This window comes from Taeniopygia guttata, chromosome 23, assembly GCF_048771995.1.
Source record: "Taeniopygia guttata chromosome 23, bTaeGut7.mat, whole genome shotgun sequence".
Taxonomy (NCBI): domain Eukaryota; kingdom Metazoa; phylum Chordata; class Aves; order Passeriformes; family Estrildidae; genus Taeniopygia; species Taeniopygia guttata.
Genome location: NC_133048.1, coordinates 4,647,506 through 4,673,799, shown reverse-complemented (window position 1 = coordinate 4,673,799; position 26,294 = coordinate 4,647,506). Strand labels below are relative to the sequence as shown.

Here is a 26,294-nt window from a genome sequence, read left to right as displayed (position 1 = left end):
CTGATAACTTAGCCTTTCTGCAATTAAATGCAAACTTTTTCATTTTGTCTCTCTGCTTTCAGGTTTTGCTATGCCGCAGTGTTTGTACTGACTCTGCTGTCTTGTAGGAGTGATGGGGAACTAGAGCCCATGACAGTTCAGTGGGGCCCTTGGCACTTTTGATATCTCGGTGAGTGAAAGTTGTTTGAAACTCTGGGAGAGGAACTTCATCTGCTACTAAAGGCAGCAAATTAGTTGGTCTTTTTACGTTTTTAAGGTAGCATCCTGCTGAAATGAATTTGCACAGTGATCTGTCCTTTCAGGTTATAAATTCTGGAAACCAGAACTCTGTAATGCTGTAATTCATGCCTGGGAGATTATCTTAATCTCCACAAGCAGGAGAAACACAGCTTTTGAAAGCAAGGGGAGTTTTAACTCTGGGGTGCAGCTCTGTGCAAGTGTCAGGCTCTGGAGATGGAGCATTGCAGGGTGTGCTGGGCTGTGGAAATCTCAAAGGCTTTATTTGATGCAGCAGTAAGACTATGTCCTATGTGCCATGGATCCAGCCAACAGGTCCTCATCAGGGGCATGTTTGTGCCTGAGGTGATGCTGGAAGATCTGTCTCTGTGGGTAGCCTAGTTTTGCCCCTTGGATACCAGTCTGTATCTTCTGCTATTTATTACTTTTCCCATTTTTTTCAATCACCAGTCCCTGAATGGAGTAAAGGTTGCATCCATTGGTACCATGGTGCTTCTGTCCACAGGTGCCTGTGGGCTTGTCTGTTCTGCCTTTGACTTTCTTCTCTCTACACTGAATTCTCCTCACTGGGGCATTTCAGCCTTGTCAAAACCTATCGAGTGATTCCTCTTGCCATGCAATCCGTTGTTAGTGAGATAGAGTCCCTGAGTGTTTCAGGTTGGAAGGAGCTTTTGGGGATTGTCTGGTCCAATGCTGTATGCAGAGAGGGGCTAACTTTGAAGTCAGAGTCAGCTACAAGGTTAGATTAGGCTGGCAAGGGAGGGAGCTGGTGATGTTTGAAGTATCTCCAAGGGTGGAGATTTTACAGCTCCTCTGGGCAGCTATAAATTACAGTCAGTGGAAATCATCAGTTCACAAGCCCTGTGTTAGTAACGCCCAGGGAAAGCAGAGGGGCAGCTCCTGTTGGTGCTCCCTGTCACTAGGGACAGCACCCAAGGGAGTGGCTGGAGCTGTGGCAGGGAAGGGTCAGGCTGGATATGAGGAAAAGGTTCTTGCCCCAGGAAATGGTCATGACCCTGAGCCTGCCAGAGCTCCAGGAGCATGTGGACAACGCTCTCAGACACCCCCAGGGTGGGACTGTTGGGGCTGGATTAGGTGATCCTTGTGGATCCCTCCCAGTTGTGATTGCACCAGTTTCAGGAGGGCTGAGGTACACAGTGTCTGTCTCCATGGCTGAAGAAGGGCATCCCTGCATCCTGGGGCAGGAACTGTCCCTGTCCCTGGGATGCAGTGAGGCAGGTGGCTCCCATCTGGCTGTGTAGGTCCAGCTGCCCCTGGGACCCGCAGGCTGAAGCTGTGCATCATGACTCTGCCTCTTCTCCAGGCATTGCAGGACTCTGAGCACACAAATTATTTTGATTCTTTTTTCCCTTGAGGTAGGATTTTGCAGGATTAACCCACATATTGCTGCCCTGTTATGTGAGATGTACGGGGATCTGGGTGGTGCAGAGCTGTGTCAGAGGCTCACGAAGGCTGGCAGGAGTCAGGCTGGGGCTGTCACATTTGGGCAGTTGCTTGGAAGCATATTTTAGAGTGCAGTGTCCTTGAGCTGGCACTCATGTGGCTCTCAGCAAAGTGGGACTCCCCATGCAGCTTAAGTCTCTTACTTTGAGGAAGAGTCGCCGTTTGTTTATTTATTTATTTAAATTGAACATTTACAACATGTGATTCTCTTCCATGACATGAGTTCTTGCTGAGAGCCTGCTGCAGTGTTGACTGAGGGATACCAGCAGTCAGTTCTGTGCTTTATCAATATCACAGAATTATAGATTCTTTAAGGTTGGAAAATACCTCCAGGATCATCAAGACTGAACACCACCATGTCCACTACAGCAGAGCATTAGTGCCACATCCAGTCATTTCTTTGTTTTGTGCTCTTTATGAGTTCAGGCTGCTACATTTCTTCAGTCCACCACCACCTCCCTGGGCAGCCCATTCCCATGCTTGACAACCCTTTCCATTAAGATATTCTTCCTGATGTCCAACCTGAATTTCCCCTGGCACATCTTGAGGCCCTTTCCTCTTGAACTGTCCCTTGTTCCCTCAAAGAAGAGACTGACCCTCACCTGCCCCATCCTGTCAGGGAGTTGTGGAGGGTGAGAAGGTCCCCCTGAGCCTCATTAGGGTTATTGGGCCATAACTTTTCACAAACCCTCTCTGAGCAGCTCAAACACAGTCACAGTTTTTTTTCTTCCAATACTTCTGAAGGGAGGGGGTCACACATCCCTGCCAGCAGGGCTCTGAGGTGCTCAAGCTGAAGCAGCTTTTCAGAAGCCCTCAGAGGGGCACAGGAACTCCTGTGCCAAACACATGAGATTTATGTGTGTGGGTACTTGAGAAATTTCATCCCACAGACAGCAGAGGGGCAGAGCCAGAGGTGACGAAGGCTTGTCTGGTGCCTTTATATATAAACTCCTTTCAGCCTGGGTTTTTATGTCTAGGGGACTTTTCCTGCCAGGACTGCTGGTCTTTAATAAAAATGACTGAAGAAAATTATGAAAAGCAGCTTTAAAAATTGTAAATAACCTTTCACATGTAGGTTACCTTCTGCTATTGAAAGGGAAATGAACCTTACTCCTTTCACAAGTGTGTACAGACACACACACTATTTAGGAGTGAGGCAATAAGTGACTACTGTGCACCTTTTGATTTAGATTTAAAAAACAACCAGGATTTTTTTTCCTTTAATATTCCTTCAGTGTTTTTCTTCTCAGAGTATTGCTCACTGTTGCATGTAAAGAGGCCGTAGTTTGTGGAGCTGTTACAGAAAATTAAACTCTATTTCACTTACATTTAGAAAAAAGCCTGGTTTTCAAAACCCCAAATTCTTGCCAAGTTGGATCTGTAAATAACTCTTTAAGCAGCTACTCAGTGCTGCGTCCTGAGACAGCTTCCTCCTTCTGACTGCCCCACTGTGAACAAAATGGAATTATATTGATACAATTAATCTTTCATTAGTTAGTGGAGTGTCAAAACAGGCTATTCGTGGCTTTCCCAAGGGCTTGTTTGTGGCTCAGCCATTCATTTGGGTGTTTTCTGGCAGGGCTTTTTGGGTGTGGCAGGGCCTGCCCCGTGAAAGTGGCTGTGCTGGAGTGCTGGGTCCCTGTACATGTGGTCCCTGTACGCCACACATCTCCCAAGAGCTCTGAATTTTCAGGAATATTTCTTTATAACAAGAATGCAAATGCTTTTGCTGTTGGGCACAGTCCAGCCAGTTTTCCTCCAACCAGGGAAAAAAAAAAAAGCAACACAACTTGGACACTTGTGGCAATACTAACAGCAAAAGTATTTCCTGGGTCATTGTCCAATTTCTCATCCTTATTCCCCAGAACTGCTGCGAGCAATTTGAATTGTAAGTGGCAAGCTGGGGATTGCTGTGCTGCTTTGCCAGAGTTAATGTTATGTTTCCATGTGTTTTCTTTCATAAATTCCAGCTCTGCCTCCCTTTGTTAGTGAGTGGGAGCAGCCCCTCCTTCCACACACACACTCTGGACCCACTGTAGGGTTAGCACAGAGACAGGCATGTGCTCCTTGTGCTTTTTTATGCTGCTTCTGCTGCCATGAATTTAGTCTTGTCCACAAATTGGAGAAAGTCTTGTCGTTTCAGGAGCTGAAATGAGCTGTGTGTGTTCTGTCCTACCCCAGGTGACAGAGCATGGTTTTCCCCCCACTGTGTGATGAGTTAATGCTGCAGATGACTGTGTGCTCCAGAATGGGGAATTTTCTCATCTTTATTTCTTCTGTCCTAGACATCTTCAGTTCTGTAAGAGCAGCCCAGTCCCAGGATAAGGACAGCAGCAGGTGGTAGAATGCGGAAACCAGGCCCTCAGAAAGGTGAGCAGTGATGCTTGGCTCAGCCAAGGGCCCTGCAGTGAGCTGCTGTGGCCTGGAGTGCCTCAGGGGGCTGGGAGCTGGGGGGACGTGGTTGGAAGCCCGAAACAGAGTCGTGTGTGTCTCAATCAATGTGCAGAGAGCAGTTCATCAGTCCACACCTGTGACAGGAAGAGGAGAGTCCTTTTTTGGGCCATCCCTGCAGCTCGTGGGGCGCAGTGTCAGCAGCGAGGGTGCCCTGCAGAACCCAGGGCACCATCTGGCAGAGCTCCCAGCATGAGGCAAACTGCCTGTGCTGGCACAGCCTGCCCCCTCTAATGAGGCATGAAACCAGAAACCAGCCTACCTTGTGGAGAGGAAATCTGTCAGGGGGTTACCCTGCCATGAGTCCCTTGGCCCCTCACGCAGCACTTGCTTCCTGGGTCCTGCATCCCCAACAAAAAGGGTGAAGCCAAGCAGGCTGCCTGCAGCTGAGCTGCTCTGGCTTCTTGTGCTTAACAAAAATATTGATTTCCTTTAGTGCTGTGCCTTGCATGTGCGTCTGACTGGAGTGATCTCATCAGGGAGGAGGGGGGAAGGGAGAAGCGAGAGGATGGAGCATCCTCCACAGCTCTTTGTTCACATCTGCTCCACACTCCCAAGGTTTATTGCAGGAGATTTCTATGCTCGATTTCTCTCCTCCCTTTATTTTTTTTAAATGTCTCCTTTGCTTCTGTCGTGGTTCATCTTACAGCAGCATTATCCTCTTCCTAACACTGCTTGTCCTTTAATGAAGTGAAAATAAATGAAGGAAAGCAGGGAATGGGGAGACCCTGCTGTGAGGCAGCTGGAGGGCTTGGCAATAAAGGAGGCTGGTTGATTAGTCAGCAGCGTGGCCGAGGCCCGGGCTGGCTGCATTCAGCCTCACTCACAGCTTGTTCTTGTGCTCCTGGAGCCTCCAGCCAGCCTGCCTCTGTGACCTGGGCTCACAATGCCAGGCTGTAGGCTGCAGAGGCAGCACCTGCACCGTGCACATGTGGGTTTCTGTCCTACTTACCTGCTTTTTTAATAATGCATTGAACTTGCATTGTTTCTTTATTTGTCTGCAGAAATTCTTGTTTCTCTCTCTTTCTGCTGCTTTTGTATCCTGCTTAATGAGGATTTTTGCATGTTAAAGGTTAAGAACAAAATGTACCTTCACCTGCAGAGTATGGTGAGGAGCTCCTTTGAGTGCACGGATGCTGTTAGAGCTGTCCTGCAGCACCGAGGGGAGCCTTACCCACCCAGGGGGCTCTTTTGCTTCTGACTTAAATACTTTATGTCCTTTATTCTTGCTTTCTTAGGGACATGGCACAATACTGTGCCTTGTGGTAATGCATTTATTAGGAAGGGTGTCCTTCAATCCTTTTCATTCTTTTATGTCTCTCCAAGGAGGCTCTTTGTCTGGCCCATGTCAGTGACGCTGTGGCCACACTCCATATGTCCCTGGTGTTCATTTAAGGGATGCTGATCTGGCATCCCTCTGTTGGGTTGGAGGCAGGGTGGGCATCCCTCAATTCCTGCTCTATCACTTTCCAGAGCAGTAAAACCTACATGCTGTCCTGTCCACTGTGCTGAAAAGAACATATCAAGAAGAGAAGATTGTAAAAATAATTGTCCCAAAGCAGTTCCAGACAAGTCAAGACACCCCAGGCCACTTTAGAAGCAACTCTTAGCCTGCCTCTTCCAGTTACTTCTCAGGAGATTTCAAAACCTTTCCTTTCACAAGGAAATGTTTTTCATGGGGGTAAGGTACATTTCATAGGGCGCTACCAAGCTGCTGTCTATAATAGCCCTAAAAATGGTCTGTAAAATAAAGGAGCTGGAGTGCAGCAGCACTCCCAGGGTGCCCAGCCTGGCAGCAGCAGGTTGAGGAGCTGGCTCAGGGTGAAGTCTGCCATGGCACAGGGCTGGAGGCCAGGATAAGCATTCCCCACTTCTTGCTCTACCACTTCCCAGAGCTGTCTTGAGAACTTCAATTTTTTTGAAGAGCTGTGAGACCCAGAGCTGTGATGAGCAAACACAGCTCAGGAGAGCTGCTCTACAGAGCTGGTGCTGCTTTGCTGTGCTCTCCTCTGAGCTGCAAGGGACACAAGGAAACCTAGTGTTGTGTGTGGAGAGGGCACTTGTGCAGATTTTCAGAGAAGTCCTCTCCCTTGTCACCACAAATGGTTGATGTTGCTTGTGTGGAATAACCTGGAGTAGATATAAGGAGCCATTCTGCACCAAAGATTCACATGAGCCATTTTTAGTGGCTGTTATGTTTGTTTCTCTCAAGCCCTTCTTCTCATAGCTAAAATGATGGAGCTCTAGCAGTTTGCTGTTCTTTGTTATTGCTTGTCACTGAAGAAAGTGGCTGGTGGGAACTAAACAGGGACTGAGGGGCAGATTAGATACCTCCTGTCAGGTCTCTGCACGAGCTGTGGAGAAAAGAGACAGAGGCAAATCATCCATACTGGGGTCATGGCAGGGAGGGCACTGCTCCCTCTGAAGTGCCTGGAACACAAATAGAGTAGAAGGGTGCATTATCTGGCTCCTGTGCCTGACACAAATACTCTGTTTCTTGTCTCAGCCATAGACTGGAAAGATGGTAAAAAGCACAAGTACAGCCGCCCGTCAGAGTCTCCCTCCCAGTACCAAGGTAAGACAGCTCCCTTCTTCCTCCCTGCTTTTTTTTGTCCTCCCTTCTCCCTTCTGTGATTTCTGAAGATTTTGGTTTTTTGACAAGTGCATGGTGCAGCAGTGAATATTGCTGCTCACCTGCAAGAAACTGAGCAGCACTGCCCAAAACTTGGGCACATCTTTATAGGGTTTGGGCCTGGAGAAGAGAAAGGTCTGGGGAGACCATAGAGCTCCTTCCAGTGCCTCAAGGGGCTCCAGGAGAGCTGAAGAGGGACTTTGGATAAGGGTCTGAAGTGACAGGACCAATGGGAATGGCATCATACTGTCAGAGAGCAGGATTAGATGGGACATTGAGAAGAAATTCTTGTTAGGCTGGGATGACCCTGGCACAGGGTGCCCAGAGAAACTGTGGCTGTCCCATCCCTAGGAGCGTCCAAGGCCAGGTTAGACAGGGTTTGGATCAACCTGGGACAGTGGAAGGTGGAGAGGAATGGGCTTTAAGGTCCCTTCCACCCCAAACCATTCTGTAATTCTGCACAGTGAGGGGGTAAAACTGCAGCATCTTTCTGGCACAGAGCACCCTGTAATCCAGGCTAGCAGAATTTAGGGTCAAAGCTGCATTGGGAAACCTCTGAGGAGAGCAGGACAGAGTAGACAGCACCCTGGTGTTTGAGAGCTGTTAGTTTTTACTCACAGAGCAGTGGGGCTCACGTTACCGATGGAGCTGGATTGATGGCTGAGCAAAGTGCCTGGGATGGGGTGGGGTGGGGTGGGACAGGCAGGAGCTGTGCTGTGGGAGAGCTGACCCCTCGGGGGGCACGCTCAGACATCAGGGACAGCCCTGTCACCGGGGATCTGCCAGCCCAGACGATGCTCTGCTCATTTTCATACCGAGCTGCCTCAAGCTGTGCTGCTTTCATGTGCTGCCTTGGTGCTCCTTAGCAGCCACACATATGGGCTGCAGACTTTAATGGGATGCCTTGATCTGGGTAGGGCACGTTCTCCTTCACAGATGTGACCTGAAACACACATGTATTGTTTCAGTTGGATTGATGACCCCTCGGGAGCCAAAATGCTAATGGAGCCCAAACCAGACTTCAGTTCAAGATATAAACAGAAACTCCATCTTCATTTAAATTCTGGGCAAAAGATAAATGTTAAATGCAACATGAAGAGAATCAAAACATGAGGGTGCAGAGCTGCACTGTTCACAACTACTGCAGTTTGACCCCTTGGGTTTGTGGAGTGTTCTGTTTGGAATAAATATTTTTGGAGGTTAAGACATCAGAGCCCAAATCTGACTCTCTGCCTGGAAGTAATATCTGCCTTTGGCATGAGCACACAACCAGGAGCTTTCCCAAGGCAAGCACAAGTGACAGACAGTCACCCCAGTGGCATTTCCACAGCCAAGTCACAGGGAGTCCCATGGATTCCCAATCCTTGGCTTTTGTTTGGCTCACAGATGGAGTTGCAAAAACAGGGTGTTTCTCATTTAAGTGTCTTTCTCTCACTTCTTCCTGTGAAGAAGATCCAGTGTGCTGGAGAGAGGCAGAGAGGGACTTAGGACAAGGGCCTGAAGTGCAGGATTTCCTCTCATGCTAAGGGTGTGGTGGCAGCTTCCAACTGCAGTCTGCAGTTTTACCTTGTTTTGAGGGTAATCTTGAAAAAGAAGTGCAGGTTGTACCTGTGCTTGCTCTGCCACCTGTGTGTAAGGGGATGGCTGGTAGTGAACACTGCTGTATCAGCTCTGTCTTTTCTTAGAAGTCTTTCTGCAGCTCCTGCTTTTCTTTGCAAAATAAATCTCCAGAATCATTAGTCATAGGAATAAGAGAATCACGGAATATCCTGAGCTGGAAGGGACCCCAAGGATCAGCCAGTCCAGCCTCAGGCGCTGCCCAGACCCCTCAGCAATCTCACCCTGTGCATCCCTGCAGTGCTGTCTGAACACTCCTGGGGCTCTGACAGCCTCGGGGCCGTGCCCATTCCCTGGGCAGCCTGGGCAGTGCCAGCACCTCTGGGGGAAGAACCTTTCCCTGAGCTCCAGCCTGCCCTGCCCTGGCCCAGCTTCACGCTGTTCCCTCAGGTCCTAGAGAAGCTGCAGTTCTAGTGCTGTATGTGTCTTCATACAGTGGTTGAATCCCAGCAGGCTTTAGAATTAATCTCAAATAAGTTCCATGTCCAAACACTATTTTTAGAGGCCTGCAGCTGTGTCAGAAATTCTCTGCTCCCACTGGGGCTGTGCAGCATGGATTTCAGTGGTGGGGTGAGCTGCTGCAGGGAGCGGGATGGCCTGGCTTGGTGTGGAGGGAGTGAAAAGTGAAAGATTAAAACCATGACAACTTTTAATAGTGGTGGATTGAAACCAGCTGAAGGGAGTTTGTGTTTTTTTTAAATAAAATTGTCAGGCACTGCTGATCCTGTTCAGGCTGCTGGCTCAGGGCCTGGGGCTAAGACTGACACATCCCAGTACTGTCACCTGGGATCCTCTGTGCTCTGGGGACAACAGCCTCTAAGGGCCACCCCAGTCTGAGATGAGCCCAGATCAGCCACCAGAGTTAAGGGGTGGGATGCATAAAGCATTTCCAGGCCAAGAGTGCCCAGCTTTGCTTTGCCTGGGTGTTTACTCCGCATTATTCATACAAAGAGTTTCATTGACAGAACCAAGTATAAGATCCTATCTTCAATTAAAGCAAAAGAATTTGGGTTTTGTGAGAGCATCATTGCAGTAACTCACTGAATTTCTTCATTCACCCAGTGTGAGGCTGTGGCTGAAAGGAAAATATGTGCCAGTGGATGGAGCTGAGTACTCTGGGGCATGGAGAGTGCTGTCAGTCTGGAAACAGCAATATTCAGCCTGTGTGGCAATGAAACTGTATTTTTTATGTTCATTTTCCCCATTTTAAACAGTGTACTAGTCATCTGCATGGGAGGTGGTGAGAAAGCAGCATTCCTTGTACTTATTTGAAGCTTGTAGATTATGAAGGCTCCTCTGTGCATGAGGCAGCACTGAAGCAATGTGTGCTGACCTTACTGCCTCGATTTTCAGAGGTGTGGTGTGTACTGCAGTAGCTAAAATAGCTCTTAATGTAGCTTTTGTTTTGAAAATAGACTGATTAAAAACTTGCCTGACTCGGGGAAGCAGTGGCTGACTTTAATTGTGCTGCCACCAATGCTCTTGAAATGCCTTGAAAACAGTGGTCTCCGGGGAGCTGTTTGGATGAATACAAGCGAATGTCATGCTGGAAGGTTCCTCTCCCAGCTGCTCAGTTTAAATGGCAAAAGTCATGATTTGCTCAGATCACAGGAGCTTTTAATTCCTCATTTAATAACAGGTTTCGCTGGGTGGCATATTGCTTTTACCCTTCCTGCTGTACGTGAGGAAGGTGCAGGGAAGGATGAAATGCCTCCCCCTGGCAGCAGCACTCAGTGGAAGGGGGCTTGAGGTACTGAGCTCAGGAAATCCCTGTTTGGAGGATCCCTGCTCCCATCCTGCCCATCCTGTGGACTTCATGTCACTTCAGGAAGTTAATTGCTGCCCCGACCACTTACTGCTGGGCTTGGGCTGATCCCTGGCCCATGGGGCTGGGCTGTGTCTGTGCTGGACCAGGGGGACCATCCAGTCACCACAAAGCAGATTCCTGTTCTAAATCCATGATTTATAATCATGGGATCACAGAATGGCTTGGGTTGGAAATGACCTTAAAGATAATCTCATTGCAGCCCCCAAGCTGTGCTGCTCGTAGCCCACGGTGACTGTTTGCAGTCCCCAGACTGAGTGATGTGTTTAATGAATGGTTTGTAAGGGACAGTTGTCTGGAGGACTCAGCAGATTCCCATCTGTGCTGGGTGTTTTCCATTAAGTTGTAGGTTGTTATCCTGATCCCGTGCAGCCCCTTCTCACCGAGGCAGGAGGATGCCGAAGGCAGCGCTGTGCTTTGTTCTGCCTGTCAGTTGCAGTTGTAAATCTTCTGTGCTCACAAACATCAGAGGTTCTTGGTGAAAACATGTTGCCTGTGAGCACCTCCTCTGTGAGAAGTGCAGAACTGCTGGCTTAGGAGTCTGGCCAGTTCTTTTGCTGAGAATTTTGCTCATCCGTTCCTATTTGAATCCTTTTGTTTTTAATTCTCAGGTCACTTCACCTGGGAGAAGTACCTGAAAGAGACATGTGCCATCCCAGCTCCTGCCCATTGTTTCAAGCAGGTAAGAGGGTGAAAACAAGAAAGGTCAAGGGCAGTGATCCACTGGGGAGCCCAGAGTTCTGTGCCTGGGATGGACCACTGGCTTGGCAAGGAAAATACTTAAGGATATTGGAGACTTAGCAGAAATCCAAGTGCTGAAGCAAAGATTAAAAAGATTTAGAGTAGCACAGACGATTTTCCTCTCAGATGTGCATGTTGGGAGCACAAGTGTGCCATTAACTGTGTCAAGCATGGGCCCTTGGAGAAAGTGTCCTGAGTAGGCAGGGATCCAGCTTTTGGTGGATCCTGCTCAGTCAGGAGATTTTCAGCAGAATTCACCCAATTGTTGAGACAGAATAGCAGCCCCTAGGCAGCAGGTATTGAGCCCAGAGGTGGTTGTGCTGAGTACAGGGGTGCAGGAGTGAATCAGTGTGGGACACCTGGGTCTAGGCAGAGGGGAGCATCAGTGTGTGGGTCTGGGGTTGGCTGCGTGAGTCTTCCCAGGAGAGGGTTGATCCCCTATTCTGGGCACTGGTGGGGCCTCAGATCCTGGGATCAGTTTTGGGCCCCTCAAAAAAAGGGGGCTGGAGCACATCCAGAGAAGGGAACGGAGCTGGGAAGGGGCTGGAACCCCTGGAGTGGCTGATGGAGCTTGGAAAGGGGCTCAGCTTGGAGAAAAGAAGACTTGGGGAGACCTTGTGGCTCTGCACAACTCCTGACAAGAGGATGGAGCCAGGTGGGGTCAGGCTCTCTCCCAGGGAACAGGGACAAGATAAGAGGAAACAACTTCACCTTGTGCCAGGGGAGGGTCAGGTTGTATATCAGGAAAATTTCTTCACTGAAAGGGTGATCAGGCCAAGCAAATGTCTGTCCAGGGCACTGGTGGAATCTCCACCCCTGGAAGTGTTCAAAAAAAATGTAGTTGTGGTGCTTAGGGCTAATGGGTTAGTGTTGGGCTTAGCAATACTGTGGGAACAGCTGAAGTTGATGATCTTAGAGGTGTTTTGCAGCATTAATGATTCTGTGATTCCAGGAGAACAGGCTTTAATTGACTAGATGATGCAGGATGGAAGGATGGGGGTCTGTTACAGACGTGCCAGAGCTTGCTGAGTTCCTGTGGTGCCTCGGTGCTGTGCCTGGAGGGGCTGTCAGCCTTCAGCAGTCTCCGTTTCAGTACTCCTAGTGCCAAAGCTTCGTGCCTCAGCTGCTGCATGTATTGGCAATCCTGGCTCTGACTGGCCCCTGTTCCACTCTTTTCAGTCCTACACTCCACCTGCAAACGAGTTCAAGATCAGTATGAAGCTGGAGGCCCAGGACCCCCGGAACACCACGTCCACGTGCATCGCCACCGTGGTGGGGCTGACGGGCGCCCGCCTGCGCCTGCGCCTCGACGGCAGCGACAACAAGAACGACTTCTGGAGGCTGGTGGACTCTGCTGAGATCCAGCCCATTGGGAACTGTGAGAAGAATGGAGGGATGCTGCAGCCTCCACTGGGTGAGCTGGAGTTCAGCTGTCCAGCGAGGGTCAAATTGATGGTGGGGAAAGCTTGGGGGTTTATATAGATCTGTGCTTGGGACAGAGGCCCACGGCCTGCCTCTGCCTACTCTGGGATACACACAAAGTCTGTAAAGCGCACCAGGTTATTTCCACATAGCACATGGACAGGCAGATCCTTTAGAGTGTAGATGAAAGACGTCTCTGCACCAAGGTGAGCCGCTTGTCCTGGTTGCAGCTGAAGCTCTGGATTGTTGCCCAGAGCAGCTGTGGCTGCCCCATCCCTAGAAGTGTCCAAGGCCAGGTTAGATGGGGCTTGGAGTCACCTGGGACAGTGGAAGGTGTCCTGGCCCATGGCAGAGGGATTAAACTGGTTGGTCTTTAGGGTTCCTTCCAACCCAATCTGCCATGTGATTCTAGGATTCAATACCAGGTTACCTGGACAGGAAACATAATGTCTGAAAAGGGTCACAGTCACTAAAGTCCTGTCTCATGTGAAGGGACACTTGCAATTGTTCATATGTATATTTATTTAATTTTGCTTGGCTACAACATTATAAATAGCCTGGGCAGTCTAACACTTCTTCCGGTCTTCCACTAAACACACAACACTTTCCTTTTTCTTTGCCCAGTGAAAGCTGATTTGCTGATTCTTTCCTGCAAAATTAACATGCTTTTGCATTCTGCTGCCCAACAACTGTAGTGTCTTCATAAGTCTCTCTCTCAATTAGCATATCCCCAAATAATATTTTAAAAGCCAGGCTGAGCGGGACTTGGAACAACCTGGTCTAGTGGCAGATGTCCCTGCCCATGGCAGGGGGTGGGATGGAATGAGCTTTGAGGTCCCTTCCAAGCCGAGCCATTCCGTGATTCTGCTGCCCATCTCTTGCAAAGCCCCGTCCCGGGGGTGACAGGGGCACAGGGAAAACAGCCCCGGGAGTGCTGCCCGTGTGCCCAGCTCTGCTCTGTGCCACCTGCTTAACCTTGTGCCAGAGGAGAGGGCACGGTGAGGTGGGATATTAGGAAAAAATTCTTTCCTGTGAGGCCCTGGCACATTGGGATCCCCTGTCCATAGCCGGGGAGTGGAACTGGATGATTTTGCACCCAGCATGAAGACAGGTAACTGAGCTAGTGCTGCAGTTGTCCTTCCTGCCTGCAGAGTTCAAGGGCCTAGAAAACCCAGTGAGGCTTTTCTCTTTCCTGTGGTATTTTCCATGTGCACACATCTGCTGCTGCTCTTTCTTTACACAGATAATTCCAGGGACAGGGACAGCACCAGGGCACGGCTGGAGCTGGGCCAGGGCAGGGCAGGCTGGAGCTCAGGGAAAGGTTCTTCCCCCAGAGGTGCTGGCACTGCCCAGGCTGCCCAGGGAATGGGCACGGCCCCGAGGCTGCCAGAGCCCCAGGGATGCCCGGGGTGGGGTTGGTGGGGGTCTGGGCAGGGCCAGGGAATGGATTGGCTGATCCTTGTGGGTCCCCTCCAGCCCAAGATAATTCTGTGATTCACATAAAATGTTTTCTTTGCCGCTGTGAGAGCTGAGCTCTCCCATCCCCTGTGGCTGTGACTACTTGGGTTGGTTTCCAAGCTGATCTGACAGAGCTCAGGGCTGGCAGGGTGAACTGTGCTGAGCACTGCAACCTTGGCAAAGTTTTGCCACGTTCTTGGTGCAGGTCCGGTGCCAGGATTACGTTCAAAACCCCTCAAACCACAGACCAAAGAGCTGAGCAGAAGAAATTGCTTGTGCAGGAAATGCACATTTAGCAAAGATATTCTGTAATATCCAGAGCCTGCTGTTGGTTGTATAGTCATAGTCAGTGCCACATACTTCAGAGCATGTGAAATTGCTTTTTTCTTCCCGTAAGCCCCCTCTTGTTATTTCTCCACTTTTTTCACAGCAGGTGTGGAGCCAAAACCTGACATCCTTCCCTATAATGTTTTCTAGCCAAGTCACAGCCTCTATTTCTTCAGATTAGCTTCCTGCAGCTCACACTAGAGGTGGAAGAGGCCACCCAGGAGCTGTGATTCCCTGTTGAGGAAGAAATTCCATAGCCTGAGTGTGCACTTGCTGATTCATGTCTCCCCTGCAGCAGGATCGCTGGAGCTGGCAGCACTGATGCTGCACAAAGTGCTCTGTCTGGATGGTCAATGGGATTGTTGTGATAAGTGAATATTGCAGTCAGCCAGCTGTTTCTTTTCAATAACACAAATGCTTCGCATTCAGAATATCTGGATAAAGTCCCACCCAACTTCAGCATGGGAGGAGGGTGGTATGGGATCACAGTTGTGAGAGTTCCCATCAGAGCAGGCATGTGCTGCCAGATCCATCAACCCCCAGAGTTTAAAAGTCTCCATCTCCACTTCCCTCCCCTCAGGCTTCCGGCTGAATGCCTCCTCCTGGCCCATGTTCCTTCTGAAGACTCTGAATGGAGCAGAGATGGCTCCTGTCCGGATTTTTCACAAGGTATTTCACTGTTTGTGCAGATCCTTCTGGCAATGGCCCCTTCGCTGCAGAGCACCAGACTCAGAGCTGGTCCCGTAGGAGGTGACATTGCACAGCTCTGCCTTGGGGCTGCTCTAGGACAGACCTGTGTCCTCTCCAGCTCTGCCACAGCAATGTCAGGATGTAGCCAGAGGTCAGCCAGGGAAGTGCCTTGGGCTTCAGGGCTCGGCCTTGAGGCAGGAGCTGGTTTTTCACTGGAGCTGCAGGTGCTGCTCAAAGTGGGCAATGCAAGGTGGGAACATCGGCACCTCTCTGGACTGTCCCACTCCCTGGGTTCAGTCCAGCAGCGAGTAGTGAACTTTGCTGCCTCTTTATTACAGGGCAGTGGCTGTGTAGCCCAGCCAGTGTGTGCACACATATTGGGGCTCAAATCCAGCTCACTAACTCCCTTCAGCTGCTCGTGAAGGGGAGTTTGCTGGTGAGGGCACAGCCCTGGTGTGGGGAAACACTGCCATATCCCCTTTGAGCATATATTCCACTTCTTCTTGTAGGAACCACCATCTCCTTCCCAAAACTTCTTCAAGACAGGTATGAAGCTGGAGGCAGTGGACAGGAAGAACCCTCACTTCATCTGCCCGGCCACCATTGGGGAGGTGAGAGGTTCTGAGGTCCTCATAACATTTGATGGCTGGAGAGGTGCCTTCGATTACTGGTGCCGATATGATTCCCGGGACATCTTTCCCGTAGGCTGGTGTTCGCTGACTGGAGATAATCTGCAGCCCCCTGGTACAAAAGGTAAGGCCCACGTTGTTCTTTAGCTGTCTTGCTCCTCCACTCAGCTCTCAAAGAGCAGCCAAGCAGGCAGAGACTGGCAGCAAGGACACCTGGGTGCCCTGTCTGGTTTTTGTGCTGCTCCGTGTGTGGTGAAGGTACAGGTGATCAGACCTATAGCACTGAAACAGCCTGGCACCAAGGTGCTGAGGAGTGGCTATCCATAAAAGTGGGCAGGATGATGGCTCTGGGGAGGGATGGTGCTGTACAAAGTTGCTGAGGTTTGCTCCTCTCCAGGAATTTCCTTGAAGTTTTTCCTGCGCCTTTGAACCACATTTTCCTGTGCAGTTTTTCTCAGGGGGCCTGGAATAATGAGAACTGTGAAACTGCAGGATTGTGCCTCTTTGTAACTTTGGACAGTTTTCTTGGTCTGCCTTTGCTGTGAACGTGGACAAAGCAGGTGTGGAGCAGGTTGTACCTGCCTTGTTCCTAGGGCTGAGATTGCTGGGTAGGAGCAGTGCTGGGGAACTTGCTGCCTTGCAAAGGCCTGAACAATGGCTGGTTTGATTCTCAAGACATGTCTCAAGCTTTCCACATCACAGTTGTGTTTGTGCTTGTCCCCAAGCATATCCCTCTGGCATTTGCTGGCTGGCAAGCCCTGCACATGGCTTGTCAGTGAAATGAGGGGCAGGAGAACAACTTCTCTGCCAGAGCTGAAACATTGCTTAAGAAAGACATTTCTCTGACAAGACTGCTCCTCTTGGAAGTCCTGGGTCAGCTCATGCTGCCCTGTGTCCCTGGCATGGGCCAGGTCTGAGCTCAGGGCTGCAGGGCTGCTCTTGGTGGATTGCCTGAGGTGATCTCCCATGACCTGTGTGCAAGCCAAGCTGCGAGCTCCCCTTGGCTGAAGGTGATTGCTCTTTATCTTGGATTTCTACATTTTTCTTTGATGTTCCCAGCCTCTCCCTCTCCTCTTGCTGGTTGTTTGTGTCCCTCCTGCTGCTGCCCTGCAGGCTGTGCAGAGCACTGGGGCCCTCTCAGGCAGTGGCTGACTCCTCCAGTGGTGCCCTGGAGTCAGAGGCTCTCACCAGGCATCTCCAGGGTACCTCTCAGGTACTGCACGAGTGGCTCAAGACATGTTTGTGTTTGGTGGGAGCTTTCCTGGCAGTAACCTGGGGTGGGAGGTTTCAGGAGCACAGTGGAAGCTGCCTTCTCAGGAGAAGTGGGAGCCTGTCTGACTCTCAGCCCCAGCACAGGCAGCTCTGTTCCTCCCCAGCCTCCTCTTGCCAGGGGCTGAAGCTGTGAGTGAGCAGAGCCCAGTGAGTTATCCAGAAAGAAGATCCCATTGTGCCATCCAGGGAAGCTTGTGCTTCTCCCTTGGCAGGTGGCTCTGGTGGCTTCTCCCTTTCCCATGGGCTCCACGTGCAGTCACTCTGTACTTCCTGCTCGTGTACAAAAATAGTGACCCCCAAAAGTCACATCTCTCCACTCACAGGCAGAGGCAGCCCTACTCTCTGGCAGATTTCTGCTCTCTTTGTCCTTTTATTTCAGCTCCTGGGACAAGAGCAGGGGTTGGCAGGGGTTGCACGAGCCATGAAAAAATGCCAGGAAGTTGAGATCAGCCTTGTCTTTGTGCTTTTACTTCTCCCTCTGTGACTGTCTGCTCCCTCTCCTGACCAAGAATTTCTGACTTGCACTTTGTGGGATTAAACCAAAAGAACAGAGTATTGGGAACTTTCTCTAATGAAATTCCTTCCATGTTTCCTCAGCCCTGCTGTGGTGGAGGGTTGAGCACAGTCCTCCCAGGCCTGAGAGTGCTGCTCTTGGCAGGGTGGGAGGATGCATCACCACAGAGGAATTGCCCTTTCCTTGAGCTGCAGCAAACCTTCTCCATGTGCCAGCCTGCAGGACCATGTGGTGGAGTCAGGCAGTTTCCCTTTCCTGGTGGGAATTCCTCTTAAAGAGAACTGGAGAGGCATGCAGGCAGTCAAGTGCTGCTGTGGTAAACTGGTCTGTGCTCATATACTGGACTGAGTGTGTGAGGCCTTTGTGGAAGTTGGGGAATCCACTGAAGAGTTAACTCCATGGAGAATGAGTAACCCTGTGGCTTCCTGGGGCTGAGCAAAAAGAGGCCTAGTGGAATTAGCTCATGTTCAAGGGAAGCAGAACTTCAAAGAAGGCAAGCATGTTTATTTAATGCTGGTAACTCCAATCAGCTCTAATCTGTCTCTGCTGCTGGCTGCCAGCAGAGGTGGAGGAGTGCAGTGCTTCTCCCAGGCATGGTCTTTCTCCATCTCCAGGGCCTCCCACTCCCAGCAGTGTTTGCTTAGCTGGAGTGGCTGGGCAGGGAGCTGGTGGAGCAGCCAGCCACTCCATGGAGCTTTCATTAGGCCACGTGTGTGTTCAAGAAGGAAAGGAAGGTCAGACAGCAAGGAGGAGCATGCCTGCTTGGTAATTCCACTGCTGCGTGCTGGCTGTGCAGCAGCCTGCTGGGACACCTCTGTGGCCAGTGGCTGTGGGCTCCTGGGCATCTCCTGGTGCTCCTGTCTGCATGCTGCACACCTTGGAGCTGGGGGATCCAAAACAGCACAGCACGTGGGGGACACAGAGCTCTGGGAGTGCCTGTGGTGGGTCCTGGTCCTCTCTCCACGTTGGCCACGGGCCGGGGATGGATGTTGGCTCTGCTGAGCTACAGTGCAAGGTGGAATGTGGAGGAGTTCATCCTGTTCACCCACAGCTTCTCCACCTGGAGTTCATCCTGTGCACCCACAGCTTCTCCACCTGGAGTTCATCCTGTGCACCCAACAGCCTCTTCACCCCAGCCTGGCAGCTGTTGGGGGAGTTCATCCTAGTGGCTGTCCCAAAGGAGGGGGAGCTCTGTGTGTGTGCAGCAAACTTCCCTCAGCATCCCACCACACTAGTGGCGTGCTCCCAGGAATGTCCATTGGCCAGGAATCCCTACTCCACTCCTCATATGTGGTGTACAGCACCTTACATATCTTTTCATGCCTCTTATACATGTACTTTTTCACCCTTAAATACATATCTGGGCTTTAGGAATAGAAGGTGAAGTGGATTTTCTGTTCAGCTGAGTGCTGGCTGGGAGCCTGGAGCTCTGCTCAGAGGGTGTAGAGTCAGAGAACATCCTGAGCTGGAAGGGATCCACAAGGATCATCAGTTCCAACTCCTGCCCCAGCAGCACAGGACAGCCACAATCAAAGCAGCCTGTGACAGGACCTTGCCCACACACATACAGACACCAGTGTCCCTTAAGTCTGCTCCTGTGTTTCATGTGTTACTGCTGGAGGGCAGGGAAATGCTGTCACCTCGAACACAGGGAAGCAGGGACACGCCTGCCAGGGACAAAGGTAAAGCCCTCAGTGGTATCTCAGAAGGTGCCTGTGCTGTTCCTCCATTTGGGCTGTGCCCTGGCTGGTGCCAGGTTGCTCTGGAGTTCCTGATGGGTTTGCTACCCCCTCCTGCACCCTTCTGGATGCTCTGTGGCAGAGAGAGGGGTCACTCTGTGCTGTGGGAGCGGGGCAGTGGTGAAAGCGTTAAGGTTGGGCAGGCAGAGCTGGAAGCTGCTCCAGCTCTGGAATTTGCAGGACTGGAATTGCTGCCTTGGCAGCAGCCCAGCTGGCAGAGAGCCCCCAGCCCAGCCAGGCAGGGCAGAGCTAACACAGAGCTCGTCCTCTGCCACCGTGCCAGGGCTGGTGGGAGCTGGGCGAGGGCACTGGGGACAGCGCTCGGTGCCTGCGAGGTCTGGGTGTGCTCCCAGCCCCTGCTTCCCCTGCTTGCAGAGCCAGCAAATGTGAACAGTTTAGGTAGTTACCACGGGGATAGGCTAAAGGGGAGCTCCATCCACCCTGGGCTCACAGCTCTGTGTGTACCCTGGAACCAGAGCTGCCTGATTTGGCTGCTGCAGTGACTCCAGCGGGTTACAAGATGCTGACCCTGCACAGAAAGTTCATGAAGTCCTTCGTTTCTCACCACCATTGCTGCCATGTGGTTTGTTGTTTAACTGCTTTGTCTCCTCAAAGGAAGATGATCAGCTGCTAGGTTTCCTGCCCAGGGGCAAAGGTAATGTGTACTTTATTATTTTATTTTGGATATTGCCTGGTTTCTCTTCCTTCTTCAGGGTGAGAACATAGTGGTGGGAAGAGGAGCCTGATCAGGAGTAGTTGGCAGGGTAACAGCTCAGGTGAGCTCCTATGCATTCCTGCTTGGAGGAGATGGGAAAATATTAATTACTGTCTCTTCAGGACTGAGCTGGGCTTTGGAGCTCACACATTAAGCTGGGTGACATTGCTTTGCACTGGCATGGCTGGTTTGGGACCCACACAAATAGAGCTTACACACCAACAGCAGGAGGAAGGAGGGTACCCAGAGGAGTTCAGGCTTTTATCCACGAGTGTAACACACAAGCAGCCCTGGAACCTGGGTGGTGCTGCCTCTGACGCTGCTGCTGGAAGATCCCAAGAAAAATCTCTTGAGTGATTTGGAGCACACAGCCAAGGCTCTCAGCAGTGACCCTGGCTCAGCTGGGATGTGTGTCCTGGAATACACCTGGGGTTTGGAGGTGGGGGCTTGGGTAAGGGAGCCCAGCGCTGCAAGAGGCTGTGGCTCAGTGGGAACCATGGCATGGCAGAGACCTGAGGTTGCTGGGTGGTGACTTGAGGCTGGCAGGAGCCTCTGAGAAGCAGAACTGACCTGGGAAAAGCAGTTTCCTCTGGTCTCCAGCCTGTCCTTACACTCAATGTCTAGACCTTCCTCCCAACTTGACTTTTCCTCATGTTTTATTTTGAAATATTTCACATCCCAGAGAATCTGGATTTTGCTTAGGGTGTTTCCTTCCCTTTTCCAACATGCTTCCTGGCCCAAAACAGAGTTTCAGCATCTCAGGGTGTTACTGAGTCTTGGCAGGGGGTTTCAGCAGGACTGTGCTGTTGGAACTTCCCTCTCTTTGGCTGAACAGCACTGGGGTCATCACTTTGTTTCTGCAGTATCTCTGACCAGTAACAACACTCCTGTTCACTGGGACATGGTGCAGGGTGTGCCTGTGCAGGCTGGAAGCACTTTCAGGATGGAATTGGGCAACCTCAAGGAAGAAGAGTGTTCCAGCACTGTTATTTATAGGGGTCTAAAAGTTCCTGACTGAGCTGCTGATGGCAGGCAGGGCTGGTGGCTCTGCCCAACCATCCTCTGCTGTGAGGTCTGGAAGCAGAGTTAAGTCAGCCTAAAGTGTACCCAGGGTGACAGTTTGTGTAGGACAACCACAGGGAGGGCAGAATTTTCCATCAGGATGAAAGGGTCTAAACCCAGTTTTACAAAACACTTCAAGGATTTCACACTGCACACTTTGTTTCTGCTTGTCACTATATTCCAGCCTTGGTGACAGAAGCTTGGTCACCCTTTAAATTCCAGGATTTGGAGTCTTGTTCTTAATCCCTGTCTTTGCAGTGAGCCTATGTCTTCCACCCATGCTCCAGCCCTTTGTCCTGTGTTGTGTCTGCCATGTCTGCTGAGAGCTCGGGACAATCCAAGTCTGGAGCCTTCCCAGGACCTGTATTTCTGTCCCAGTCATGCTCATGGTGGCCACTGATGATGCTCTCTGCTTTGGAAAGAACCACAGGGCTTTGAAGCTTTCACATTTTACTCTGGGACAGGCAATGAGCTCTGGTTCCTGTCCAGCTCCAACCTTCAGGATGTTGAGGATTGAAATGCCTCACGCAGGGAAGGAGTCAGCCAGATCTCAACAAGATTTCTGCTCTCTGGGAAATTTGCTTATCTTAAATGGATCTGTTTAAGCCACCTCTTTGAGTGCTGCTTCTGCCTGGGAAGTGCTGAAGATGCACAAGGGACACGTGAGGGGTGGACTGCAGGACATCTGTCAGAAGGGCTTTGGAGTGGGCATGAGTGGTGTGCTCAGAAATCTCCCCCTGCACTTCAGGACATTGCAGAGATCTCCAGGCAGAAGTACATGAACTACAGCTGCATCTGAGACTACAGAGCCCTTGGCACAGAAAATGGGAATTTGGGATTTGTGCTCATGCAGCTCTTGGTAAATGAACCTTGTAAATAGGAGAGAAAGGCAGGAAACCTTTCTGCAACTTCAAACTTTTCTGCTCCATATTTTTCTATATGTTTTGACTTTGTAATTCTTGTCCCAAGGATGTAATTTTGTCTCCTTCAAGCTGTGACAAGTCTCAGATAAGCTGATGGGTGACAAATGCTGTTTCCTAGCACTGAGTAACCCTCAGAGTGTGGATGGCAACTGTGCAGCAAGAGTTTGAGTCTCAGTGTGGTGGGCAGCTGCAGGTGCCGTGTATCAGCTGACAGGATATTTTGCCATTAGGAAGTAGAGCCTGAAATCAGGAATTCTCTGTCAAGTCTCTTTGTTTCTGCAGAAAGCTCAAAACTCTTGTTTAAACTAATCCTTCACTGATCAATAACATCATCAGTGGGGCCCAACTTCTCTTTGGCTCTGAGATCAGGCATGTTTGAGCTGCATATTCAGGGTGATGTTTCTCACTGTGCCAAATGGATCCAATCCCAGGCAGCCCAGCAAGGAGCCAGCCTCCTCCTCCTCTTCCATGTCTGCCATTGTCTTGGATGCCTGTGTGACCCAAAACAAGACAGTTCAGCCAGCAGAAAATTTCCTATTATTAGTTTTCTGTGCCCTTAATGAGCTGAAAGAACCATGAGTTCAGATTCAGGTCAGAAGGGATCTCAGGGTTGCATGGCTCAACTCCTCCAAAGCAAGGCCAGCTTTGGGTGATTAGATTGCTCAGAGCTCAGGTGAGCAAAAAAACTGCGGCACAGAGATGCTGCTTTACTCAGGAACAGAAAACTGTTAATTTTTTAAGAGAGGCCCCACTTGATTTACTGAAAACTTGGCTCCTCTTAGTGGTTTGTGCAAGGAAAAAGAAAGGATGTCTCTGGTAGCTGCTCACTGTTGGGCTGGCTCTGTCACCAGCTAAACCACAGAATATCCTGAGTTGGAAGAAACCCACAAGGATCATCCAGCCCAGCCCCTGTCCCTGGGCATCCCTGGGGCTCTGGCAGCCTCGGGGCCGTGCCCATTCCCTGGGCAGCCTGGGCAGTGCCAGCACCTCTGGGGAAGAACCTTTCCCTGAGCTCCAGCCTGCCCTGCCCTGGCCCAGCTCCAGCCGTGCCCTGGTGCTGTCCCTGTCCCAGGGCAGGGATGGAGCTGCCCCTTGGGAGGAGCTGCAGGTCCCTGAGCTCTGCCCTCAGTGTGCCCTGCTCCAGCTGCACACACCAAGAGCCCTCAGCTGCTCCTTGTGTGCCCCTGGCCCTTCAGCATCTTTGTGGCCCCTCTTTGGACACTCTTTGATAGCTTTAGATCCTTACTAATTAAGATATAATAATAGTAAGAATAAGATGCAGTAAATTGAAGCTTTTGGCAGTTAAAGGAGACTTGTGCAGTGCTTGGAGCTGTGAGATAATCCTGCTTGCTGGGCACAGCTGTTTCCACCTCTGGAGCTCTGTGGGTGCTGGGGTGGGTGCAGGCAGGGCTGAGTGCTGGGCACTGCTCCCTGCATAGCAATCCTGTGCTTGTGGACAACTTCTGCATGACAGCAGGGGCTGAAAGCCTGCAGGAAAATAACAGGCACCTGAAAAGAAACTGCAGGCTCCTTTAGGAAGCATCCAGTCACTGGAAGTGGTGCCTTGGGGATGAGGCAGAGCGTGGCCAGCTGTGTTTTGAGGGCTGCACCATTGATGTGCAGGTACAGCTGGTGGGAGGACTCTGCTCTGGAGCTCTTGGTGTCTCCTCCTCACACAGCTCAGTGCATCTGGTAGGGCAAGAGAAACGTATTAGCACAGGCTGGTGTTTGCTCAGATTCTGGTTCAAATCCAACAAAAAGCCAGGCAAGTCTGCTGGATCGTGAGAGGATAAAACCTCATTTCATTAAATCACTGCGGGTCAGAAAAATGTCTGTGCATTGCATCAGTCTGATGGAATCAGCCCCAGGGAAAACATCAGTGCCTGCCCAGGGCTGTGCTCAGGGCTGTGCTCAGCAGCACTCTGGACACACAGCACCAATCTAGGTCACAGCCTGTGTCTCTCTGGCCTGAGCTGGCTGCACATTTAGATGTAATTTTGCCTGTTTTGGTGAGCAGCCTCCCTTGCTGTGGCAGCTCCTCCATCCCTGCAGGAGCTGTGGCTGTAGCAGGGACCAGGGATGTGCTGCCAGGGGCACAGGCACAGTGGGAACTCCTCTGGGTGGCTGAATGACATGATGTGTCCCATCATGGGATCTGCATGCACCCAGTTACAGGATTTTATTGCCCAAATCCCTAAACCAATTCTTCAAGCCTGGCAAAGTACTATTACATGTACTGTCTTTACAGCTGAAGTGGGCAATAGATTTTTCTTGCATTTATTCACCAAAAGATGAAATCACTTATTGATATAAGATTATATAGTGAAAGTTTGCACCAGGACTTCATCTGACAGCAGTCTTTTCCTGGCACTGAGTTCCCAGCCTGAGAGCAAAGGGTGCAGTCCAGCTGCTCTGCCTGCTGCATGCCAACTTCCCAAATGCACCATTTCTCTGGGTTTGTTACTAGTAAAACTGAGAACATGGGTTTGCCTCACAGCTTGTTTGTAGAATTCTCAATTTTTCCTCCACATTAGAGAAATTTCATTGTGGCACAGCTTGGTTTAGACACTGAGCGTTGTGCAGATCTCAAATGAAATGCTCCCTGCCCTGGCTTCCACATCCTGCAGCTCAGTGCCAGATGTCACCTGGAGCAAGGGACACTTCTGGAGTACCATCAGCTGTAAGAGGCACCTGAGCTATCACATTCATTTTCTTAACAGCAAAATAGTCTTGCTTTAACACTAACAGCTCAGACAAAAGTAGCAAAGCCCTGTTTCTGCCACATTGCCTGTGTCTGCCTGACACAAGAAAGTCTTTATTCAGGAAGTCAGATAGATCCTGAAGACTGTGTGCTTCTTCCCAGCTACTGATACAGATTGCTAATGCACAAAAGGAAGGGAATAAAATTAAAACTAAACATGCCCACATGGCAAGCAGAATGGAGCTGGATCATGCATGCACTGTGTGATTTGGGTTGGAAGGGACCTTAAAACTCATCTTGTTCCAACCCCCTGCCATGGCAGGGACACCTTCCACTATCCCAGACTGCTCCAAGCCCCATCCAGCCTGGCCTTGGACACTTCCAGGGATCCAGGGGCAGCCACAACTTCGTTGTGCTAGGGGAGTAAATCCTTGCTCACAGTAACTGCTCCTAAAATCTCATTACAGAAACCTTAAAAATTTCTGTATATGCCTACAGCTGTGCCATCCTGGTATCAATCTTCTAGTGTCTCTGTTTCCCTGGCTAAGACTTTTTTCCTTAGCTACAAAGCCCCTGATTTCAAAAGTGTTTCCCTGTGTTTTTTCCTAATTCCTTGCCCCAGTGTTGAGGTTTCCAGATGTAAGAAACAAGACATCCTAAAGATCAGTCTACAGTTTTCAAAATGCAACAGAATTTTGTTTTGTTTCCTTTTAGCAGAAATTTAAAACAGAAGGAAATACTGGTTTGCTAGGCTGGGCCAGCATATCTCTGACCTTTTGCAGGCTTGGGAAAAATGACTGAACAAATTTAGGGGATGTGTGGGCAAGTATAGCAGAAACCCGTTTTTGTGGTGGAAAGGGTGTGCAGATGAGAAGGAACAGACCTGCCTCTGGTAGTATGTGGAGGAGCAGGGCAGCTGTTCCAGCAGAGATGAGCTGTTGCTCAGGGCCAGGAGCAGTAATCCTTGCAGGCAGCGAGGATGGAGCTGGTCCCTTTCACTGCAGTTTGCTGGAAATTCAGGGACAGAACAGATTAGATGTCAGCCTTGAGAGAGGGGATTATTTCCAGTGTTTGCAGCACTGGCTCTGTGCCTGTCAGACAGGCCTTGGCTGATCTCTCCCTAGCAATGCTCTCAGAGCCTTTTCCGTGGCCACTGGCAGGTCACCACTCACAGAAGGAAGAGCTGTAGGTGCCAGTTATTTTCAGGAAGGAAGGTACGGCTGCAAGCATGATCCTTCTGGAGTTCAGCCTATCCAAGTAAAGCCCCAGTGTCCCCCAGCTCGAGTTCTAAGCTGGGGATCCATGTGTTTGGTTTTTACTCTGGCACGGAGAGCAGTCCCCCAGCCGGGGGTCTGGGAGTTCTCCAGGATTTTCCATGTGACACTGTATAAAGATGGAGGCTGCTCTTGTTTTGATTCTCACCTGATTTAATTACATTTGCTTTTTCTCTTTTTATTTCAGTTGTGATTCCAAAGAGCCCTTTACCTGCCTCCGAAGTAAACTCGGAGAAACCTAGCATGCACAGTAGCACAAAGACTGTTTTGGGGCATCAACAAGGGCAAAGGCGTCGCAAAACAGGGAAGAAGCGTGGTCGAACGACCAAAGCGCTAATCCACCACCCCATGCCTACACCCTCCAAGTCAGTGGAGCCTTTGAAATTCCCCAGAAAGAGAGGCCCCAAGCCTGGCAGTAAGGTAAAAGCTGATGCTGATGCAGGCGGGTGAACAGCAGGTGCTGCAGGTCCTGCCATGGGTTGGTGCATGCGTGTGTTTGTGCACGTTTGTCTCAGCCTCTGGCTGTGTGACTGCAGCAAGTAGGAGACCAGAGGGGTATGTGGGCTGGGAGTATCCTCAGAGCCCAGCCCCAGAGCTGTAG

General features: G+C 50.5%; 1 protein-coding gene across 6 annotated transcripts in view; it reads left to right on the top strand.

Annotated features, from left to right (window-relative positions):
* The window catches only part of SCMH1 (Scm polycomb group protein homolog 1), a 59,707-nt gene that overhangs the window by 15,078 nt on the left and 18,335 nt on the right, over positions 1-26,294 (top strand). For 3 of the 6 annotated variants that reach the window (XM_041720696.2, XM_041720694.2, XM_041720692.2), the window contains exons 2-9: positions 63-169; positions 3,987-4,071; positions 6,659-6,727; positions 10,838-10,908; positions 12,147-12,381; positions 14,755-14,843; positions 15,374-15,617; positions 25,881-26,113. In XM_041720696.2, coding sequence (XP_041576630.1) covers positions 4,047-4,071; positions 6,659-6,727; positions 10,838-10,908; positions 12,147-12,381; positions 14,755-14,843; positions 15,374-15,617; positions 25,881-26,113 — 966 coding nt within the window. In that variant the 5' untranslated portion in view covers positions 63-169; positions 3,987-4,046. The remainder of the gene's footprint in view (positions 1-62; positions 170-3,986; positions 4,072-6,658; positions 6,728-10,837; positions 10,909-12,146; positions 12,382-14,754; positions 14,844-15,373; positions 15,618-25,880; positions 26,114-26,294) is intronic. The other 3 variants (XM_041720697.2, XM_041720693.2, XM_072918069.1) reach the window with 3 other exon arrangements.